A 22926-nucleotide genomic window follows, 5' to 3' on the forward strand; every position below is an offset into this window, starting at 1 on the left:
GCCCAGGGTACGCACCTCGGTATCCATCCCTCTGCCCGAGGACACCCGGCTCCTCCCACCGCTTGGCCACTGTGCCCATTGCTGGGGGCATCGACTGTGCAAACTTCAGGGCACATCCCAAGATACTGTGTGTGGTTATACTGGGGAGCGGGGGGGGGCGTCCTGGATGACCCACGGCCTTTGCGCGTGGCAGGTGTGCAAGCCGCACCGAGGCCGCGCTGCCTGCAGCCCGCTGATCGGCTCCGCACCTGCTCGGCCCCAGGCCCCGCCCCGTACCTGCCCCGGGAGGCGGACATCTGGGCATGGGGGGGGGTCGCTGTCGCAGGTGTGCAGCCCCGCCCACAGGCCAGCGGGGAGCAAAGAGCAGGTCGCCGGGGTTCTCCCCCGCGGCCAAGACCAGGACCCTGCAGCGGGGGAGTCAGGGAGCCCCGCCCCCCGCGGACCACCCAGGAGCCCGCCCCCAGGAGCCCCGCCCCCAGGAGCCCCGCCCCCCGCGGACCACCCAGGAGCCCGCCCCCACCTCCCCTGGAGCCCCGCCCCCGGCCCAGAAGCCCCGCCCCCGCCTCCACTGGAGCCCCGCCCCTCCTCCTCTGAGCCCCGCCCCCGGCCCAGAAAGCCCCGCCCCCTCCCCGGAGCCCCGCCCTCCTCCTCTGAGCCCCGCCCCCGCCCCGGGAGGCCCCGCCCGCGCGCCGCCCGCCGGGAACATGGCGGGCCCGCCTGTGGCCACCGCCTCGCGGCCTCGGGACCCGGACGGAGCGGCGCCCAACGTGGTGGCGCGGGTCTCGCAGTGGGCGGACGACCACCTGCGCCTCGTCCGGGTACCGCAGCCGCCGGCAGGACGCGCGGTGGGCGCAGGGGGGCGGGCGGGCCCGGGGGCTGCAGCGCGGCCGGGCTGGGCTGGGCTCGCCGCGCGGGAGGGGGCGGGGAGGGAGGGAGGGGCGCCCCGAGACGGGCCCGGCGGGGGGGAGGGGGCGCCCCGAGACGGACCCGGTGGGGGATGGGGGCGCCCCGAGACGGGCCCGGCGGGGGAGGGGGCGCCCTGAGAAGGACCCCGGCGGGGGGAGGGGGCGCCCCGAGATGGACCCGGTGGGGGATGGGGGCGCCCCGAGACGGACCTGGCGGGGGAGGGGGCGCCCCGAGATAGACCGGAGTGGGGAGGGGGCGCCCCGAGACGGGCCCGGCGGGGGAGGGGGCGCCGCGAGACGGACCCCGGCGCAGCCCAGGTGGCCCCCAGCCCTCGGGGCCCGCCGGAGGGAGGCCGCGGTCCTGTGGGCCTGGTGCCCTGAGCGGGTGCGGCGGGGGGGCGGGGGGGGACGGGACTGGCGGTCGGTGACCCCGAAGGCCCGGCCGCTCCGACGATGGGGCCGCCCCTGGGTCCCTGGTGGTCCGAGCGGCTTCAGCGGGGTCTTGGGGTCCGTGGGGCGTGGGGTCGTCCGCAGGGCCCTGCGCACAGGTGAGGGACCCTAAGGGACGATGTGGACGTCACCTGGGCCGCGGGAACTGGCCGTGGCCCTTCAGGAACGAGCCCCCGTGGCCCTTAGGGAGCGGGTGAGGCCGGGGTGACCTGGGCCGAGGCCTGGGCCCAGGAGTCTCCCCTGGAGAATCCCGGAGGGCGGCGGGAAATCAGCAAAACCCGGTGTCCTGGGGGCAGGTGGAGAGACTGCGGAGGGACTGATCAGCTCCAGGAACTTGTCGTGAGAAGGGGCCACCAGCTTCGGGGTGCACCCCGCAGCCCCGGCCAGCACCCCGGCCAGCACCCCGGCGCCTGCCCTCCAGCTCAGCTCGGGTCCCCAGGCTCCTGCCTTCCACGTGGGAAGCGCTGCAGTCGGTGGTGGCTGGTGGCGGTCCTGGAAGATAGGGACACCCGTGCTGAGTGACCAGGCCTCGCTTCTTCCAGGGAGGCAGAGATTGGCACATGAGTTATTTCAAGTAAAAAAAAAAAAAAGACTTCAATAGATTGAGAGAGGAAACTATTTAAATGAGCACCTGGGGGGACCCCTGGATGGCTCAGGGCTGAGCATCTGCCTTCAGCTCAGGGTGTGATCCTGGGGCCCGGGGATTGAGTCTTGCATCCGCTCCCTGCGAGGAGCCTGCTATCTTTAAAAAAGCAAAATAAAATCTATCGGCACACAGCTGTATTACTCCAAGTACCCTGATCACAGAATGTATCCTTAGGTGTATTTCCTTTGTTTTTCTACCAATGGGAAATGCACAGAACAAACACAAGGCATGATACGTTGGTGATTGTAAAGCTTTCACTGCCTTATTTTATTTTAAAGATTTTATTTTACTATTGTTTTTTAAAATTATTTATTTATTCATGAGAGACACACAGAGAGAGAAGCAAAGACACAGGCAGAGGGAGAAGCAGGCCCCACACAGGGAGCCTGACATGGGACTCCATCCGGGTCTCCAGGACCACACCCTGGGCCAAAGGCGGGTGCCAAACCGCTGAGCCACCCAGGGATCCCCTAAAGATTTTATTTATTCACGAGAGACACAGACACAGGCAGAGGGAGAAGCAGGCTCCATGCAGGGAGCCCAATGTGGGACTCTATCACAGGACCCCGGGGTCATGCCCTGAGCAGATGCTCCACCACTGAGCCCCCCAGGCGTCCCACACTGCCTTGTTTTATGTTTCCCTGATGTTTGGGGCAAGATCAGAGGTGGATCTAAGTGTCTTCACTTCAACACGAAGACGAATCTTCGCATCCTCATTTCTTTCCATGTGTGTATTTTCAGCTTCATTGCTTACACACCGCGTCCTGTTTATTGAAGGGAAGCGTGTCAGGTTGTCCCTCTTGTTGAGGGAGTCGCAGGGTTCTTCTTTTTAAATTAAACTCTTTTAGGTCTATTTCAGTTTAAATGAAGCACTTTGAAACCATTGATACGCTCTTCCTTCCCGACCGTTTACCGCATACACATCTGAGGCCCTGGATTGTGAGGTTTCCATGGTCAAGTTTTTCTACCCGTCATTTACATTCCTGCTGTAGGCTCGTTCACGCGTTTAAGGAATTCATGGTTAAAGGGAAGAGTCAGGGATCCCTGGGTGGCGCAGCGGTTTGGCGCCTGCCTTTGGCCCAGGGCGCGATCCTGGAGACCCGGGATCGAATCCCACGTCGGGCTCCCGGTGCATGGAGCCTGCTTCTCCCTCTCCCTCTGCCTGTGTCTCTGCCTCTCTCTCTATGTGTGACTTTCATAAATAAATAAATAAATAAAATTAAAAAAAAAATAAAGGGAAGAGTCAATGGAGAACAATACAATATTACGTATATAATTATTGTGCACACCAGCTTGTTTGGGAGGAAAAGGGGAAGGGTAATGAGTAGGTGGGCAGATAAGAAAGTTTGTTGAGAGAAATGGGCCTTTAGTTGACGGACGTGCCTTATTTGGACAGATGGGGGAAGGTCAGTCTGCCCCCCCCCCCCCCCCCCGCTTCTAATTAGTACTTTTGCTATTATGAATAATAACCAGTAACAATTAATCCTTCAATCTCTTTTTGAAGAACATCAGCACCGTAATGGCTGTAGCTGGAACAATGTTACTTCTAAGAAGCATCCGGATGGTAAGTTAAAACATGAAGAAGGCCCTGTGATCCGCAAGCAACAGCTAATCTCTTCTCGTTTCTTTTTTTTTTTTTTCCTCTTCTTGTTTCAAGACCATTTTTCTCTCAAGCAGTGCGTCATCGTGTTATTCTCATTAGAAGTTTAAAATATTATTTTGGAACAACAAACCTATTTTAAGATCTTGGTTTAAAAGTAACACATCCATCCACAGGATTTTATGGAAAATGATGGCCTAGACTGTATTTCCATAATCACTTTTTTTTTTTGTGCTTAAAAAAGGAATCTGTAAAGGATTTAGTTGGCTAGAACGCTGTAATCACTAAATTTGCATTTCAGACGTGTTGGAATGTCTCAAAACCGTTTTGTATAGTGGTTTTAGATTTAGATCACAGTCAAATTATGTCCTTTAGCACTGAATAATTTATGCTTTCTCTGATTTGCAACAATCTGTGAGATCTTTTTAATGAATAGAGCAAGAAGTATGGTGTAAAAAAAATAATCTATGCTTTCCATTAGCATATTTTTTTTTGCTGCTTCAGTAATGTTTTTATAATAGATATTGTGGAAAAACCCATTTGATGATTCAAGATTTATAAGTATTTTTATATGACTGATTCTTGTCACTGGGTGTAATTTTAGTGTCATGTTACAATTTGGAATGGGTTTACTGCATCTGCGTATATGAATGTCCTACATTTCTGATCTCTATATTGTTTTTATATTATCGTTGATGGCGTGTTATTACTTCCTTCATGTCTTCCAACTGCTGCTTTTTCCCCCTGACTCCAGTATCAGAACTTTTATCTTCTTTTTTTATTGAGTACCTTGAACTCATTTTTAACCTTATATCTAATAATATAATAGGGTTTTTTCTTTTAACACCTCCATGATTTGTAAGTCATTTGCTTTTAGCTTATATATATATTTTTAGCATGGAACTTTTGAAACGTTGGTTCTTTTCATTCCACCTTTTTCTTTATGTTACAACCTATGTTCCATGACATTTATACTTTGAAGGTCTCAAAATTGTCAAAATATGAAATGATCTGATTAAGAGTTTAGGTAAAAATAATGCAGAGGGATTTTTTTTTAAATAATGCGGAGGGATTATTTCTCTTTTTAGCCCCTAGAAATTATATAAATCAACTATAGGTTGTTTTAAGTCATATAATATTAGGTATGTTATTAATGCAAATTACTTATTGATTAATATAAATCATATTGGTATGTTATGAAGTTACTCATTTTAGACTATGGTTCTGGTGTCTTTTTTTTCTTAGATTTTATGTTTTTTGAAAATAGTGACTACTGATGAGAAGAGCAAGCTAAGGAGGTAGAAAAAGAACATTGGAACATTAGGGAACCAAAAATTCTGTGGTGTAACAGTTGGAGAACTTTAGCTACAAGTAAGAGAAACCCCACACCATAGTGGCTTAACCGAGTTAAAAAGCCTTTTTTCTCACGTCACAAGACTTCTGGAGACAGGGTGCTGCTGGCATTGCTTCTCTGGCTCAGTGACAGAGTTTTAGGTCTGTGTGCTTCTGGATGTCTGTCCTCATGGCACAGAGTGGCTGCTTTATCTCCAAATAGCATATTCATGTTCAAAGCAGGAGGAGAGGGAAAAGGAAGGTGCCAGCCACGTCTTTTCCTTTTGTCTAGAAAGCAAAAGGTCTACCAGAAGCCTTCAGCAGACTTTTGCTTACATCTTTTTATCATATAGCCACCAGTAGTGGGAAAGGAAGTTGGGAAAGAAGCGTTTAGCTTTTCCATCCCTTACAGTGCTTGATGACAAGGGAGAGAGGCTTGGGAATGGATATTGCATTAACCAACCCCGGGCCTGCCACAAGGCACCCTAATAGCTCCTCCTCAGCTTTCTTTTATATTGTTGTTTTTCTCCTTTTTCCTCCTCCAGTGTTTATCAAACTCTCATATTCTTTCAATTTCTGGTAGAAAATTCCAACTTTCATATTTTAAAAAAATGATGATTGAGTTCAGCACTGTATTAAACACTTGATATATATAATTTCATTTAATACTTAGAATAATCCTATGAAGCAGTGTTTTTTTTTTAAGATTTTATTTATTTATTTAGAGAGTGGGGAGGAGAGGCAGAGGGAGAGAGAATCTCAAGCAGACTCCCCAGTGTGTGCAGAGCCTGACATGGGGCTCCATCCCATGACCCTGAGATCATGATCTGAGCCGAAATCAAGAGTTGGATTTATAACTGACTGAGCCACCCAGGAGCCCCGGCCCCAACCCTTTAGCACTTACACTTTATCTTAAACCTCTCTTTGCTCTGCAGTTGTATTCTGGTTTTATGTATATTGTTAGCTCACCTTCCAGATAGTGCCTGTTAGGTCACAGAAACACAGCACCGAACTTTCTGCAGTTGAGGGATTACTGGATCTGGAAAAAGTAGATGCAGTGGGATCTGCCTTCAAAGGTTCTTCGCATCCACTGTGAATTCCTTGAGAATGGGAACATGGGTTCTACTTCAGTTTCTTCCCTCAGCTCCTTAATAATTTCTAAAACTCCAAACATCCAGGCACTCTTATGTCTTTTTATGTATGTCCTTTAATGAAAACACATAAAAACTAAAAGGGGGAGACGTTTGGTAATTGAAGAGATCTTGAATGAGCCTCTCTACTTCTTCTGAGTCTTGTCTTCCCTGTGCAAAATAGTTTTGGTTTTCTCATGTGATGTGGTTTCCAGGCTCTTTATCATCTTTTCCCCCTTATTCTAGCTTTGTTCCAGTTGGCGGAAGTCTTTTCTGAAATGCAATACCCAGTCTTTTATGAAACATGCGGTATTTTCCATTAGGGCCTGGTTTGGAGCAATGTCTTCCTCACCCTCTCTTGTCTTGGATCCTGTTCCTTACAGTTGCTTGGTGTTTGGACTTTGGTAGGGAGCAGAGAAGAGTGGAGAAGAGAAGGAATTTGTGTGTTTTTTTTTTTGTAGCCTTGCCACACCTTCACTCATTTTGAGTTCACGGTTAACTAGAACGTCTTAAACTTTTTCAAAAATGCTACAGTTTATTCTCTTCTATCCTTCATTAGTTTTGGAGAGTAAGGGGAAGACTTTTACATTTTATGCCATCATCCTAATTGTCAACGTCTTTTAAAATACTAAATCTAAATTTTAGTATTCATACTTTTTTTTTCAAAAGATTTAATTTTAAAGTAATCCACATGCCCAAAGTGGGACTCTAACCCACAACCCTAATACCAAGAGTTGCATGCTCTACCAACTAAGTCAGGCAGGTGCCCCCCTCCTATAAACACCTTGATTAAATTGTACTAGGATATCGGTATAAAACTAAGGACCAAATTAAAGTTTTTCAGTGGTTATGTCTTCTTGTTAAATGTTTAGATGACAATTTGACATACTTAATTTTAAAATGAAAAGAATAATAAAATGTCATATACCTTTTTTTTAATAAATTAACAGACATCAAAATTTACAAGTTCTTCAGATATTCCAGTAGAATTTATAAGAAAGAATGTTAAACTACGTGGACGATTACGCCGAATAACTGAAGATGGTTTAGAAATTGAGCATATTCCCATTACTTTACCTATTATATCTTCATGGAAAAGTAAGTAAAGTGCAAGAAAATGATACAGCTATTTTGGTATTTGTTAATTAGAAGTTATTTGTAAAATGGCAAAAAACGTCATTTTAAGTTTTAATAACTTTCCATTGTCTGTGAGAGAGTGCAAACTCTTGGCTTTAGATACTACAAGGAACTGTTTAATTTGGCTCCAGATTTCCTTCTCTCCTGCTTCCTCTTTTTATTCAGCCGTTCGCTATTTCATTCAGGCAAATGTATTCACAAATCCTGAGCAACTGCGATGTTCTGGGCCATGCGCTAGCTGTGCATGGGGTGAAGCCAACAAGACTGCTCTTTGGAGCTTACAGTCTTAACTGGAAAATAGACAGCAGACGAGTGAAAATTGTTCCAAGAGCTATGAGAAGGGACAGGTACTAGTCTGAGCATAACCGGGAGTCATGCGTGCGGGGAACACACGCCTGTACGTGGTCAGAGAAAGCCTCGATGGGCTGTTCCGAGATCAGAGACCTGAAGGATGAGGGGGGTTAGGTAGGGCCTGTGTGGGCGTGAGCATGGCTTCCGGAAGCTCTCCATGACTCCCCAGCAGAATTAGCCTCTTTCTCTACTGCACCCACAATAATTTATACACCCTGCAGTTAGTACTTAAACACGTTTTCCTATAATCCTGCGTTTAGGTTTATCTCCTCCCCCTGTGCTAAGCATCTGGTGGGCTTGGACCCTTTCCTACTTAGCTCGTTATTCACAGTCCCTAGAGAAATGATTATTAGCCGACAGAGACTTGGTAAAACTCGTTGAATAAATTTAGTTATATTTTAAGTTCTTCTTCATATCATTCTTTTCCATATCATTTTAATTTTATAAAGAAAGGGGCTCTTATCTTTTACCTTCAAATGAATGAATATCACTCTGTCCAACAAGGTATGACTATAAAGGAATAAGATTGGGTTTTCTTTTCCCCCCAACATGCCTAACATGATCAGTTCTTTTAACAAATCAAACAGGAATTAAATAATTTGAATGACTCCAGTTCCCTAAGGAGAGAGAACCTGGGATGTTTGTCTGTCAGCCATTTTAATCTAAGCAGGATCGAGACTTCCTGGGTCCTCTACCTTCTCAGTTGTAGTTCTGTTGTAAAAATCTAAATCTCTTCTCTCTGAAACAGTGAGGACTCTTAGATGCTCAGGCAGCAAAGGCACCGACTGGGTTTGTCCAGGTTGTACACTGCACAACTCCGGGGGGGTATTCAGGGGGAACCTACTTCCGGGGGTCACGCAGTGCCACAGCACTATAAATTGCCATACGTGTGTTATTATTATTAATGGGTTCTCCATTTTGTTCTGGAGCTTCCTGGGATGGAGTTTTTACATTATTCCATTGTAACATGCTTGAGTTGCTGTAAAAGAAAACTTGAACACAGATACAAATCTAGAGGAGTCTGGGTGTTTGTACATAAACATGATCCAGCTGTTTTGGTGGGGGGCACGTGACTTTGAAATTTGCTTTTGCCACGTGGTATTAAAGCCAGACAATTTTCTACCTAACCTTTTTAGAGGAGCCCTGTGGTGTTCTGCTGGTTAAGCTGGCAGGAGTAGAACTCACTGAAACTGGGAAGTTGTGGTTACAGGAAGAGTTGAAGCCTTCCCAACTGCTATGGTTTCAACTTCTTGGAAAGGAGAATTCAGCCCTCTTTTGCTATCTTCTAGTGAATAAGGTAAGTAGTGTGAGGAAATAAGAGCCACATTATATTCTTTGTATTTACACATAAACATCATTAACCAGAACCTTGAATCTATAATGGGACTGAATTCTGGTCTTCACTGCTAGTCATAGTAATTATGTTTAGAGAACCAGGTCTTTTCATGCATGTATAAATTTTGTTTCTTATATATTAATATATACTTATTAATATATAAATACAGAAATACAGAAAATCAAGAAAATGGAAAAAACTTAAAATTATTAATGACTTTAGACATTGCTAATTTAAGGATGATCTTGATGTATTTACATGTACTTGAGTATAATACATCATCCTTGTTTGGACGCCTGGGTGACTCAAGCGGTTGAGCTTCAGCCTTTGGCTCAGAGTGTGACACTAGGGTCCTGGGATCGAGTCCCGCATCGGGCTCCCTGTGCCTCTCTCTGTGTGTCGCTCATGAATAAATAAATAAAATGTTTAAAAAAATATATCATCTTTGTGCTTAGAAACTGCTTGTTGGGTGAACCCTGTCAACTGGAAACCACAAAGAAGGGTGTTTTCTGGGGATCCCTGGGTGGTGCAGCAGTTTGGCGCCTGCCTTTGGCCCAGGGCGCGATCCTGGAGACCCGGGATCGAATCCCACGTCGGGCTCCCAGTGTATGGAGCCTGCTTCTCTTTCTGCCTGTGTCTCTGCCTCTCTCTCTCTCTGTGACTATCATAAATAAATAAAAAATTAAAAAAAAAAAAAAAAAAAAAGAAGGGTGTTTTCTGAAGTAAATACTGCTCAGTCTTTGAACTTTAAAGTCGAGCATATTTAAATACTGTTTATGATCAGTAATGCATCATCTGAAAACTAAACTTTGTCTCAGAGTATTCTTACTGTTATGATTGGCCATGGCCACCGTGTACCCCGGAGCTTCATCACTGTTGCTGTGTCACTGTCCTGAGTCCTTGTGTGTCCCTTACTTTATGCTAATTTTGGTAGACAATTACTGAAAAAAGAAAGTACAAAGTAAAGTATTATGACAGGATTAAGAACAGTTTTATTTACTTTTTATTTTTTTATTTTTAAATATTTTATTTACTTATTCGTGAGAGACAGAGAGAAAGAGAGAGGCAGAGATACAGGCAGAGGGAGAAGCAGGCTCCATGCAGGGAGCCGACATGGGACTCGATCCTGGGTCTCCAGGATCACGCCCTGGGCTGAAGGCAGGTGCTAAACCACTGAGCCACCCAGGGATCCCCCAAGAACAGTTTTATTTTTAAAGTCCATTATTATATAACAAAAATAATCTGAAGGAAAAAATAACCTCATGTTAAGGTGACTAAAATTGTAACCACTTTAATTCTTCAGAGCGTTTTGAACTATTAATAGAAAGCCTAGGGATCCCTGGGTGGCGCAGCGGTTTAGCGCCTGCTTTTGGCCCAGGGCGCGATCTTGGAGACCCGGTATCGAGTCCCGTGTCAGGCTCCCTGCATGGAGCCTGCTTCTCCCTCTGCCTGTGTCTCTGCCTCTCTCTCTCTCTCTCTCTGTGACTATCATGAATAAATAAATAAAATAAAAAAAAAAGAAAGCCTAACGAAACTCATTAATCTCTGTATGCCCAGATCACATTTAGTTCTTTTAAAATAAGAATTATCCACACTGATAGGTTGAAATGGTTTACGTTTGAAAGTAAGCTGGTAGGGGTGCCTGGCTGGCTCAGTCAGTGGAGCATGCAAGTCTTGATCTTGGAGTTGTGAGTTCAAACCTCATGTTGGGTGTAGAGATTACTTACAAATAACCTTTTTTTTTTTTTTTTTTTGAAGTAAGTTGGTAAAACAAAATATATAAAGATGCCAAAGGTTTTACAAAAACGTTATCTTCTCTGGGCGCCTGGTTAGTTTAGTTGGTGGAGTGTGTGACTCTTGATCCTGGGGTCATGAATTAGAGCCCCACCTTGGGTGTAGAGATACTTAAAATTTTTTAAAGAAATATTGGGGCACCTGGGTGGCTTAGTAGGTTAAGCATCCAACTCCAGATTTCTGCTCAGGTCATGATCTCAGGGTACTGAGATCCAGCTGGCATTGGGCTCTGCACTCAGAGTCTGCTTGATATTCTCTGCTTCTCCCTCTGCCCCTTCCCCTGCAGGTGCAAGCGCTGCAGGGGGAGGGATAGAGAGAGAAGCAGACTCCCCGCTTTTGCTGAGCAGGGAGCCTGATGTGGGGCTCTGTCCCAGGACCCTGAGATCATGACCTGAGCCGAAGGCAGCTGCTTAACTGACTGAACCCCAGGTGCCCCAAGTAACATCGTTAAAAAAATTTTTTTTAAAAAGCAAAAAAAAAAAAAAAAAAAAAAAGCAAAAAATAATAATAAATAAAAATACAAATAAAAAATTAAAAACTATTTTAAGTTCAGAAGTGTATATAATTTATTCTCAAAACCACCCTATGGAGTCACTGTTTTTACTCCCGTTTGCAGATGGGACTCAGGGTAATGAAGTGGAAGAGGCTGTATGCAGCCTAGCTCTTTCTGGCTCTCGAGCTCGCACTTCACCTTACATACTTTAGCTTGTATTGCTTCCTACGTGACCCAACTATGCGGTATGCAGACTCTGGTAATTTACATCTGTTCAGTTTTACTAATGTGTGAGATTGAATTTTAGTTATTCTGATTTTGGTTTAAGTGAATGAGCTCTTAAAATTCAAAACATTGAGAAATATATGATAAGCCCTTTAAAATTGTATTTTTTGGGATCCCTGGGTGGCGCAGCAGTTTAGCGCCTGCCTTTGTCCCAGGGCGCGATCCTGGAGACCCGGGATCGAATCCCACGTCGGGCTCCCGGTGCATGGAGCCTGCTTCTCCCTCTGCCTGTGTCTCTGCCTCTCTCTCTCTCTCTCTCTGTGTGTGACTATCATAAATAAATAAATAAATGAAAAAAATGAAAAAAAAAAAAGGAAGTGAGATGAAGGAAATTTCCTGAAGGATGAAGAGTCAAGGTCCAGGACTATTTTTAATGTTATTTTGTGGGAAGTTTTTTAAAAGTGTATTTACATACCAGCACCTTCCTACACACTGGAATTCTGAACCTAATATAATAATTCAGTGATGGGGCAGCCCCGGTGGCTCAGTGGCTTAGTGTCAGTTTCAGTCCCGGGTGTGGTCCTGGAGACCCAGGATCGAGTCCCACGTCAGGCTTCCTGCATGGAATGGAGCCTGCTCCTCCCTCTGCCTGTGTCTGTGCCTCTCTCTCTCTCTCTGTGTGTGTGTCTCTCATGAATAAATAAATATAATTAAAAAATAATAATTCAGTGATGATTCAGTTCATTTTGCATTTGTATACTTCTCGGGTTGTCTCTGGCCTTCTGTGGTTTTGCCTATATTGTGTGCTCCTTTCCCTCTCCAAACTGCAAACAAACTAAAACACTTTTTATACTTTATTAGCCTCTTTGGGTTAGAAGGCCTGTGAGTCTGTGGAGAACTATATGTTATAAAAGAGGCAACTCGGCGGGGGCTCTGGTGGCAGGGGCCTGGGATGAGCCTGAGCCCTGCCTCAGGTCTGCTCAGCGGGGAGGCAGCTTCTCCCTCTGCCCCCCTCCCCTGCTCTCTTTTCTCTTTCTCTCAAATAAATAAATAAGATCTCAAAAAAAAAAAAAAAAAAAGAGGCAATTAACTTTGAACAAGGATCTCTTCTAGTAATGAAAATCTTGGGTTTAGCATTATGTGTTTTTAAACTCCTGGGGATTCTTTTGCTTTATGTTTTTTGGCTTTTCTCTGGAGGAAAAGTTGCTGAATGACTTTTTTTTTTTTTTAAAGATTTTATATATCTATTTATGTTTGAGAGAATGTGTGTGTGGGGGGAAGGGCAGCAAGTGCGGGAAGAGAGTATCTCCCACAGACTGTGCACTGAGTATGGAATCCGACCAGGGCTTCATCTCATGACCTTGAGATCATGACCTGAGCCGAAATCGAGAGTTGGGCGCTTAGCCCACTGAGCCACCCAGGAACTCCTCTGAATGGTTTAATATAACTGCTTGTAAATAATATAAATTCTGAAGTTAAGAAGATGTTATGGGTGTAGTAGCAGTTTTCTTAAGTAATTGGATTGTGTTATTTTTTTTATTCAAGGGTAGATATTTTAGTGTGAGTCTGAATGAAGAAATTTTGAGAAGAGGCCTTGGCAAAACTGTTCTTGTTAAAGGGCTAGATTACGATTCTAAAATCTATTGGACAATTCACAAAAAATTACTTAAAGCTGAATTAACAGCCTTAAGAAAAGGAGAAGGAATATGGAAGGAAGAATCTGAAGAAAGTTATTTGGAAAAATTCAAAGGCTCCTGGAGAGAAATATGGAAAAAAGACAGTTATTTTAAAAAAATTGGGTCAGATTTCAATTTGAAAAAAGAAAGTTATTATGACAAATTTAGAAGGATTTATGAAGCATGGAAAGACAACATAAATAACTACTCCTTAATACTGAAGTTCAGAGAACTTATGAATCGCATACACTTCCGTAGAAAAGGATGAAATATTCCAAGAGGTCTGGAGGTGACCCACCCAGAAAAGAGCAAAATACATTTTCATTGAGTTGAAATGGAAATTTCTCCAAATAATTGAAGTTGCACTCTAACGGTAATTAAATATTTAAGAGATGATTGTTTTAAATGTAATATCAGAATAATTTAAGCAAACTGTGCTTACTATGCCTTGGGAAAAACGACATACTCTATAATGTTACCAGGATAAAGGTTGTATTCCTGTAGTGTTAATATTTGAAGAGAGAGTTTAACTATTGGATACTGTTATTTTAGTTATTTGGGGCAGCCAAATTTAATTTTTGTTGAAAGAGAATATCTGTTTATTCTTCCAGTTTTGATTACTTATAATAAAATAACTCTTTATACATCATGTCTGAGGCTACTCTTTTCCCCTATCTGGTTTCTGACTGCTGGTGAATTTGGGGAAAAGCTACATGAGTACACGAGAAGGTCTCATTTCTAGTAATAAATAAAGAACGGCTAATTTCTACCTGTTGTTAGATGAAGGGGATAACCCTCTGGGCAGAAACATGAGAATAATTATAAGGACAAGAAGCAACGTGCTGAGATCAGTGACAGCACCCAAGACACAAAGAGTAGGGATATAACTTAGGACATTGCTGAGCTCCTGAAGTAGCCAATCTTTGAGATATCTTGCCTAATTCCTCGTGTGACATGGTAAATTTCTTTGTTTATGAAGCCAGTTTGAGTTGGTTTGAGGGTCTGATCTGTACATTTACTTGCTGCTAAAATCATCCTAACACTATGTACAAGCTTCTTGCATAACAGCAGTGATCATCCCCTAACATCCACGATGTCTGTAGAAGGTTTTCTTTTTTTTTTTTTTTAAGATTTTTTATTTATTCATTTATGATAGAGAGAGAGAGAGAGAGCGGCAGAGACCCAGGCAGAGGGAGAATCAGGCTCCATGCCGGGAGCCCAACGTGGGACTCGATCCCGGGACTCCAGGATCAGGCCCTGGGCCAAAGGCTGGCGCCAAACCACTGAGCCACCCAGGGATCCCCCTGTAGAAGGTTTTCTTGATGATCTGTGATGCCGACAAAAGTCAGAGGTATCATGAGGTCCAAGTAGTTGACTCCTGTTATTTTATTTTAATTTTTTAAAAAATATTTCATTTATTCATGAGACACCCAGCGAGAGAGGCAGCAACACAGGCAGACGACGGGGAAGCAGATTTCCTGCGGGAGCGCGATGCGGGGACTCGATCCTGGGACCCTGGGGTCACGACCTGAGCCAAAGGCAGACGCCCAACTGCTGAGCCTCCGAGGCGTCCCCAGTTGACTCCTGTTAGACTCAGTAATACAGCATGAGAACTTTATTGCTGCTTCCTGACTGCTGGTGAAAACATAAAGTAGATTCCCCAACATTTTCTAATGAAACAGCATTAATTTTCAGTAAGGTCTCACATCTTCCACAGATTCTTTTAACTTCCATTCAAATAGCCTCGAGATATCAAATATTAAAATAGAAAAGATGATATCAATGACAGAAAACAGGGGAAGATGTTATTAATTAGCTAGATAGTTTTGTAAACTATGATGAAGTGGAATTGGATTAAGATATGATTCTATGGTTCAGTGTTTTTCAGGAAAGAAGGCGTTGTTCATCTAGAAATTAATCCCATGCCCTAGTTTGGGATCTCTGAGTGATCCGAATTCCTTTTGGTCAGGTCCAGATTAATTCTTGATGACCTGGAAGCGTAAGGCCAAATGTCAATGCACCCAATCCATGATATGGAGGGAAAATAGGATGTCAGTAGTTGCGAGCATGTGTCTTCTTCAGGCAGACAGGGATAATGTGACACCCAGGCCTGCAGTGTGTGAAATTCTTGGTCAGCCTTGGATGCTCCAGTTCTTCTCTCCAGAAGGTTTTTCCTTATCTTCCATAGCCTCTTCAAAGGATCTTCCATTAGGAGGAGGATCCACCCTTTGAGGGCTGGACAACTTTAGTAGCCCGTTTGGTTGATGTGGCTTCGTGGTCAAAGGGTTGAGCAATCACAACCCTTTTTTTCTCCCAGAGATTTAATCCCATGTGGCTTGGAGATCTGTTGGTTTGCAGGGCAGAAGGTGCACGTGGGGTCCTGCTGACCATACTTGTTTCTGTTCTGAGCACTATTACTTTGCTTTTTGTTTTTTAATTTATTTTTTTAAAAGATTTTATTTATTTATTCATGAGAGACACACACACAGAGAGAGAGAGAGAGAGAGAGGCAGAGACACAGGCAGAGGGAGAAGCAGGCTTCCTGCAGGGAGCCCGACGTGGGACTCGATCCCGCGTCTCCAGGATCGCGCCCTGGGCCAAAGGCAGAGCTAAACCGCTGAGCCACCGGGCTGCCCTATTACTTTGCTTTTTAAAGGACATGCTGGAGCAGTGTTTTTTGGCCGTAGGCCATGAAGCATCAGTGAGATGTGAAATCAATTTCTTGAGTTGCCATGATCTATTAAAAAAGAAAGAAAAAAGAACAGAACAGGGGCGTCTGGCTGGCTCAGTGGTAGAACGTGCAACTCTTGATCTTGGGGTCCTGAGTTTGAGTCCCATGTTGGGCTAAGAAAAACAGAACAGAATAAAATATATTGGAGGGCATTGCACATAGCAACGATAAATGTTATTTTGTTATTTTTTGTTGTTAAATTTGTTATAAATATATTTGAATACATGTTATTTTGTTATTTTTTGTTGTTAAATTTGTTATAAATATATTTGAATACATGTACTGGCCTGCAGTGCGAAAGTATATGGGTTACTGAAAAATCACTGCGGATCTCGTTTTCTAGCACTCTTTTGAAGAGGCCTGATGAAAAGATTTCCATAACTAAAGTGAGGGCATATAATTCAGGCAGAAGTAGAGTTTTTAAAAAATTGAGGTAATGGGATAATTACTTCTATTTTCTGTTTTGTTTTGGTTATCAAAACATAGCTTTAACACTTGGGCAGTGAAATTGAGAAATTAGTGCTCTCTTCTGTTCTTCCACAAACACTGAACACAGATCTGTTTTAGCATTTGCCACATTATAATTATTTCTCTGTCCTCTCTCTTCCAAAGTAGAATGGATCCTGCAACTCAAATCATACCTTATTAAATATTGGAGCATTTCTGCTCTCTCCACAGCATTTAGTTCAGTTTCTTGTTCGTTGGGAACTCCATGAATATTTGTTAAATTAAGGAATGAAATAAAGAATGAAGTAGACGGGGGCACCTGGCTGACTCAGTTGGTAGAACATGTGACTTGATCACAGAGGTGTAGGTTCCAGACCCACAATGGGTGTAGAAATTACTTAAAAAAAAAAAAAAAATCTTAGGGACGCCTGGGTGGCTCAGTGGATGAGTGTCTGCCTTGGGCCCAGGGTGTGACCCGGGGTCCCGGGATTGAGTCCCACATCAGGCTCCCTGCATGGAGCCCGCTTCTCCCTCTGCCTGTGTCTCTGCCTCTCTCTGTGTCTCTCATGAATAAATAAATAGAATCTTAAAAAAATATATAAAAAAAAATAGAATGAAGTGAACCATTCCTGTATTGCCTATTCATTTTGACCAGGACCTATTTTCTTTTCCTTCCTTCCTTCCTTCCTTCCTTCCTTCCTTCCTTCCTTCCTTCCTTCCTTCCTTCCTTCCTTCCTTCCTCTTTCTTTCTTTCTATCTTTCTTTCTTTCTTTCTTTCTTTCTTTCTTTCTTTCTTTCTTTCTTTCTTTCTTTCTTTCTTTCTTTTTCTTTCTTCTTTCCTTTTTTTTTTTTAGGATCTATTTTCCCAGTCTCCTTTTCCTCTATACATCTCATGATCCTACACTGTGAAGATTCATTTGCCTTTAGTGGTCTGAAAGAACAACTTTAAAACGTGTCAGATTTGAAAATGATAGTTATTTTGGGCAAATCAAGCCCTTAAATACATATTTAGCATAAACACATAAATGAAACAAAACTAACATATAACGTTTATTTATTTATTTATTTTAATTTTTTAAAATTTTACTTATTCATGAGAGGCACAGAGAGAGAAAGAGAGAGAGGCAAAGACACAGGCAGAGGGAGAAGCAGGCTCTACGCAGGGAGCCTGGGATCACGCCCTGGGCCAAAGGTGGCGCTAAACTGCTGAGCCACCCGGGCTGCCCAACATATGGCTTTTAAAATGAAATTTTTCCTTTTACTATGTTTGTGTGGAAAAACCTAAACATTTGTCTTCTGGTTAAAAAAACAGGTGTTAGTAATACAGAGCAGGTATACGCCATTAGGATCCCAAATGGTACAGGAACAGGAGAATTTTCCTTATGGTATAAATCGCCTTCCCCGTCCTCAACTTTCAAAGCTTCAGAGATTGCGCTCTGGCTTAGCACTTTTATTTTTCCTCTTCACAATACAATTTGCTCCTTTGCCTGAGCTTCTGTTCAAGTCTACAGCAATGATGCAATGATTGCTCCAGGAGACGACTGGGCCGCAACTGGATAGGCTGAAGATCCATTTTTCTTTCAGTGATATTATGGGATTCTGCAGGAATTTTTAATGGTAGCGTGGGAGGAGGAACCCAGTATATTCCATCATGAAAAAATGTAATCTCAAAGTTTCAGTACTATTTCCCGGGCCCGGGAAAGTCCTCGAGTCATGTTGGTCCTGCCCAGCAGGCTCTGACCTCTTGAAAGTTGTAGATACTAGCTCTGTGGGAGGTCTTTCTGGAAACCAAACTCACAGAGCTGGGTTGTGAAGCTCTTAGGAGAAAGGAAAGGGGGCTCGGCTCTGTCTTTCTCTGACACTACTGTTGCCTTTACTCCCTGCCCCCCAACCACTGGGAGAAAAGAAACCAGTTGAAAAATAGAAAATGGAAAAAAATATATATTTTTTGTTTTTAATCTTTTTAAGATTTAATTTATTCATGAGAGACATAGAGAGAGAGAGAGGCAGAGACACAGGCAGAGGAAGAAGCAGGCTCCATGCAGGGAGCCCAACGTGGGACTCGATCCCGGGTCCCCAGGATCACACCCTGGGCCAAAGGCAGGCGCTAAACCGCTGAGCCCCCCAGGGATCCCCAGAAGTTCACTTTAATTAGCATGATTTCTGCCTTTTAAAAAGTACTCGTTGTGGGGCGCCGGGCTAGCTCTTTGGGAAGAGCGTGCGACTCTTGATCTTGGGGTTGTGAGAGTGAGCCCCGCTTTGTGTGTAGAGATTGCTAAAAAAAACCCAGTATAACTGGGGTTTAAGAAAATCTTAGTTGAATTGAAGGACTTCACCTAGACGGTATCAAAGTAGGAAGCCTGGAGTTCTGAATTCCAGTATCTAGTCCGGGCTCTTTCCTGAGCTTGGCAAACAATTTAAACGGCATCTCTGTATTTGTAAGGCGAAATAGATAACAAATATATAACAAATATAACAAAAGATGCACTTTAAGATTTTTACTTATAAGCAATCTCTACACCCAGAGTAGAGATCTCGAACCCACAACCCTGAGATCGAGAGCCACATGTTCCACTGACTGAGCCGACCAGGCGCCCCTGCTTGTAATATTTTTGATATTTCCATATAGAAAGGGCAAACAATTGTATAGGCTTGATCTAGAGAAAATATGAAACGGCCATTTAAAATTGGAGCACTTTGGGCGCCTGGGTGGCTCAGTTAAGTGGCTGACTCTTAATTTTGGCTCAGGTCATGGTCTCTGGGTCCAGGGATTAAGCCCCACATTGGGTTCTGTGCTCAGCGGGGAGTCGGCTTCAGGATTCTCACTCTTCCTCTGCCCCCTCTCGCTGTTGTGCTCTCTCTCAAATAAATAAATCGTTAAAAAAATGAGGGAGTGCTTAAAAATGTTACTGTCTATTGGCAAGGGGTTAGCCCTACGTTTGTTTTCCTCTGGAGGCCAAATACATTTCAATGTGTGGACTTTGCTAGCATTTAAAAGCTTTAAATAGGGACGCCTGGGGGGCTCAACAGTGGAGCATCTGCCTTCAGGGCGTGATCCTGGAGTCCTGGGATCCGGCTCCCCACGTGGAGCCTGCTTCTCCCTCTGCCTGTGTCTCTGCCTCTCTCTCTGTGTCTCTCATGAATAAATAAACAAAATCTTAAAAAAAAAAAAAAATAAAAGCTTTAAATAGGTTACCAGTAACAGTAGTAATTTATTTACTAAATAATCTCTCCCCTGTAACGTGGTGCTCGAGCTCACAATCCCAAGATCAAGAGTTGCATGCTCCACCACCTGAGACAGCCAGGCACCCCTAAAACAGCACCTGACAACTCTGAGCGCTCATTTGGCGCGAGGCATTTTGCTAAGAGCTTCATCTGTAGTCTCCTTTAGCTATTTTGCAGGCGTGCGTTCCTTCCATTAACCGAGAGCACAGCACTGCCAGAATGTGTTAATTTATGAAGCAAAGTACTTCAGTGAATTTCTCACATTCCTGAATAGATAAAAGATGATCAAAATATTAATAATTGTTGAAACTGGGGGGATCCATGCATAGGGTTTCATCATACTCTTCTACTTTGGGGAACTCTTCCCAAGATCAGCCGTCCTGTCTATGTTCCTTTCTGGACGTTTCCAGCTGAGGGTAACAGTGGCTTACTTGCGGGGATGAATGTGTCTGCAGCCGGGGACAGAAAGATTGGTGGCATTTATGCTGCACCCCCCCACCCAGTTCTTCCAAACGCACACCGGAATTTTCTTCTCTCTCTCTCTCTCTCTCTCTCTTTTTTTTATATAAATCTCTGTCATACGCATAGAAATCTGTGCAAAGGTGTTCAGGGCTTTCTTTGGTGGCAGGTTCAGGAGGTGGCACCGTTGGGGACCCTTGCTCTTTTTATCTCCCAGACTCCACTGCTACCTTCATTTGGGAAGAGCAGCTTCCTTCCTATGGGGGCCAGATCCTCCCTAACTCCACACAGTTCTGGGGGGGCTGCTACCCCAAGTGCCCCAGCTCCTGGCCGTAGGGCTGGGTGTGTAATCAGAGACTGGCCACACATATACTCTACTTGGTGTTGACCGCCTTCGTTGACCTGTGGATGGACACGTGACCTGAACCAGGTCAGTTAGGATCCTTTCCTACAATCGTATTTACAGATGGTAAAATCAAAAAACAAAACAACAAGACACCCCCCCCCCACCAAAACCAACACCACCATCCCCTCCCCACCGCCACCACAAGGCCTCTCCCCTGGGATCACGAGCTGAGGTCATGGAGCTGTCCCTGGTAACGCTCTCTCCACCCACCGGCCTGTGGAAAAGCTCATCTATAATAGGAAAGAATAAGGTCAAAACATTGACAAAACCAGGGAGAAAAAGAGTAGGCTCAAGAGTGAGAATGAATGTGGGAAAGCAACGATGATGGTGCTTGGCTGAAGCACTGATCCTCTCCTCTCTGTTGCAAGATGGGAGTCAGTCCCCGGGCGCTTCCTCAAGTGAGTGGGTTGTGGTTCTGTTATTTGTATCTTGTTTGTATTTGTATTTTGTTATTTGTAAAGGTGGGCCCGAAGGAGAGGACAGCTACTGCTCGGTGCATCGGGGGTACCGGGTGAGCCCCAGCTGGGACTTACCATCGCGCAGTGTCTGGAACATGCAAGTGCTCACGAAATATGTGCAGAGAGAGAGAGAGAGAGAGAGAGAGAACTCCGCCTCCGTCCCCGTTAAGCCCTTTGGTGGTTTTACCTGACTTGTTGGTGCATCGATTGAAATAGAATATTTATCTCCTTCGCCCGCTTGACGGATGGGACTTGCAGATGGTTGCTGATTCCATCTCAGTGTGTCCAGTACCACTGTATTTGCAACTGAAAGCCCCGTTTTTGTACCGCCAGAAACATCAGCTTTCAACCCAGATTCCTAAGAATCTGGTTCTCCAAGAAGCCCTTGATGCCGCGCAGCACACGGGCCCGCCTCCGAGCACAGCCGTGGCTTACCCTTGCCAGCTCTCGGGCACCTTTACGGGAGTTGCCGTGATCCTGTGTCAGGCGCCCTGGGGATCAGGGCAGGGGTGACGGGTGGAAGTCGGGCAGCGATTTAGAAGGGCGGCCAGGCCGTGCTGTGCCAGTATAATTAATGAGAGTCATCGCTCTGGAAGCCAGAGGAGAGTGGGGGTGGGGAAGGAGGTCTCTCACCAGTAAATGGCATTTAAGAAAAATCGGTGCTTTCATGGCCCTTTTACTGCACAGACGAGGTTAAGTCAAAGGACCGCTGTAAAGGGCCTTGGGGAACTCTCTGCACGGAGGGGGGTCCCCGAGCCGCCGCCTGGGGAAGCCAGGAGGGTTGAACCCCAGGCTTTCCAGCGGGTCTGATTTCAACCTTGAATTGAGCTGCCAGCAGGAGTCCCTTATACTCCTGGAGTAGGAAAAGGGGTGAGTCCTTAAAAAAAACGCCTGTAGTTTGGGTGACCCAGAGACCACCCAAAAAAGGTACTACACTATAGGACCTGCCCAAAGAAGTGTGAATCCCAATCCCATTGTTTTCCCCAGTTCCCTTGTAACGGGTGAAGGAAGGGGGTGTTATTTGTTTTGTTTTTCTATTGACTATTCGGTAACCATGGAAGGGTTTGGGTAGCCTGGAGAGGCTGCGTACTACCCACTGTCTAATCCCTTTGTTATCATTCCCTGGGATAGTCACCGGCGGGGAAAAGTAGTTCTTGTCTGGCTCCCAAACACTTAGCAGTGTGACAATATTTTCTTGGTTTTAGTTAGTGATTTTTCTCTGATTGATGGTGTTTAAAAAAAAAAAACCTCAGAGGGAGAAGCTACATGAAAAGATTTATGGATATCTTCATGTGTCTTCAACACTTAAGACCATGATTAAGTATGATTCACACGAAGGGAGGGAGAAGGGCCAGCAGATGGGGTTTGGGCTGTTATCTCCAATGCTCGATTTGAAAAAGAAGGGGTGGGGAGCGGGAGTGTTGGGTGGTATTTGCCTCGATTTCGGTAGGTCTGAAGTATTGCCTAGAGAGAAAGTTTTGAAGCTCGTAAAATTGCGGACATCGATTAACACTTTCAAAATAAAGACTCTGACAAACAAGTGCTCCTGCTGTGAATTTTGTGTCTGGGCTTATTTTAAGGCGCGCATCTGTGGATTTTCAGGGATAAGAAAGACAAGACGGGAGGCTTGGAGTGGGTAACCTCCGTGGTTGTGTGCGGGGTCGCCTTGGGGTGTGTGTGTGTGTGTGTGTGTGTGTGTGTGTGTGTCTTATTCTCTTTTTGGCCTTCCTGTTCACCATGGAGATGACCAGCAAAACAAACCTCTAAAAACCATCTATTTGTATGCAAAGCGAGAAGCAATTTGGGGGTAGGAGAGGAGTTACCTGTTTAATTTCTTATACATTGAGGATTTTCCTTTGGACATGTTAAAAAAAAAAACGACTTAGGAAGTTTTCTTTCTTTGGAGCCAAGGAACCTTATATGTCTGTTTTCCAAATTGGATTTTTCTTGGTACCCTGGCATGAAGAAATTCAAGGGACTACCCTGGTGGCTTTCTCTCTCTCTCTCTCTCTTTTTTTTGAGAGTCCAGGATTGCTTTCAGGATAAAGTTTCTCCTCGCCCATGGTGCTTTGCTGTGACATTGTAATTGCCTCCGTTGAATTGAATAATACAAATGGGTTGTTTC

At 44.7% G+C, this 22926-nt stretch overlaps 1 protein-coding gene across 5 annotated transcripts; it reads left to right on the plus strand.

The window, feature by feature from the left end:
- The first annotated feature begins 675 nt into the window (after positions 1–675).
- On the plus strand, positions 676–22342 carry C22H3orf33 (chromosome 22 C3orf33 homolog). Of its 5 annotated transcripts, none has more exons than XR_013360862.1 (6): positions 676–845; positions 3506–3565; positions 7014–7161; positions 8688–8848; positions 11298–11419; positions 12945–13084. XR_013360862.1 is itself a non-coding variant. In XM_077864626.1 (5 exons), exons 1-5 carry the CDS (start codon positions 705–707, stop codon positions 20856–20858), a joined length of 564 nt encoding a protein of 187 aa, XP_077720752.1. In that variant the 5' UTR covers positions 676–704; the 3' UTR covers positions 20859–22342. The 5 variants fall into 5 exon arrangements, 3 of the variants coding, with proteins under 3 accessions (XP_077720752.1, XP_077720750.1, XP_077720751.1); XR_013360863.1 differs by having other exon boundaries at positions 11298–11433; positions 12945–13082; XM_077864626.1 differs by lacking the exons at positions 11298–11419; positions 12945–13084 and adding an exon at positions 20805–22342.
- The last annotated feature ends 584 nt before the right edge of the window (positions 22343–22926 follow it).

This window comes from Canis aureus, chromosome 22, assembly GCF_053574225.1.
Source record: "Canis aureus isolate CA01 chromosome 22, VMU_Caureus_v.1.0, whole genome shotgun sequence".
Lineage (NCBI taxonomy): Eukaryota > Metazoa > Chordata > Mammalia > Carnivora > Canidae > Canis > Canis aureus.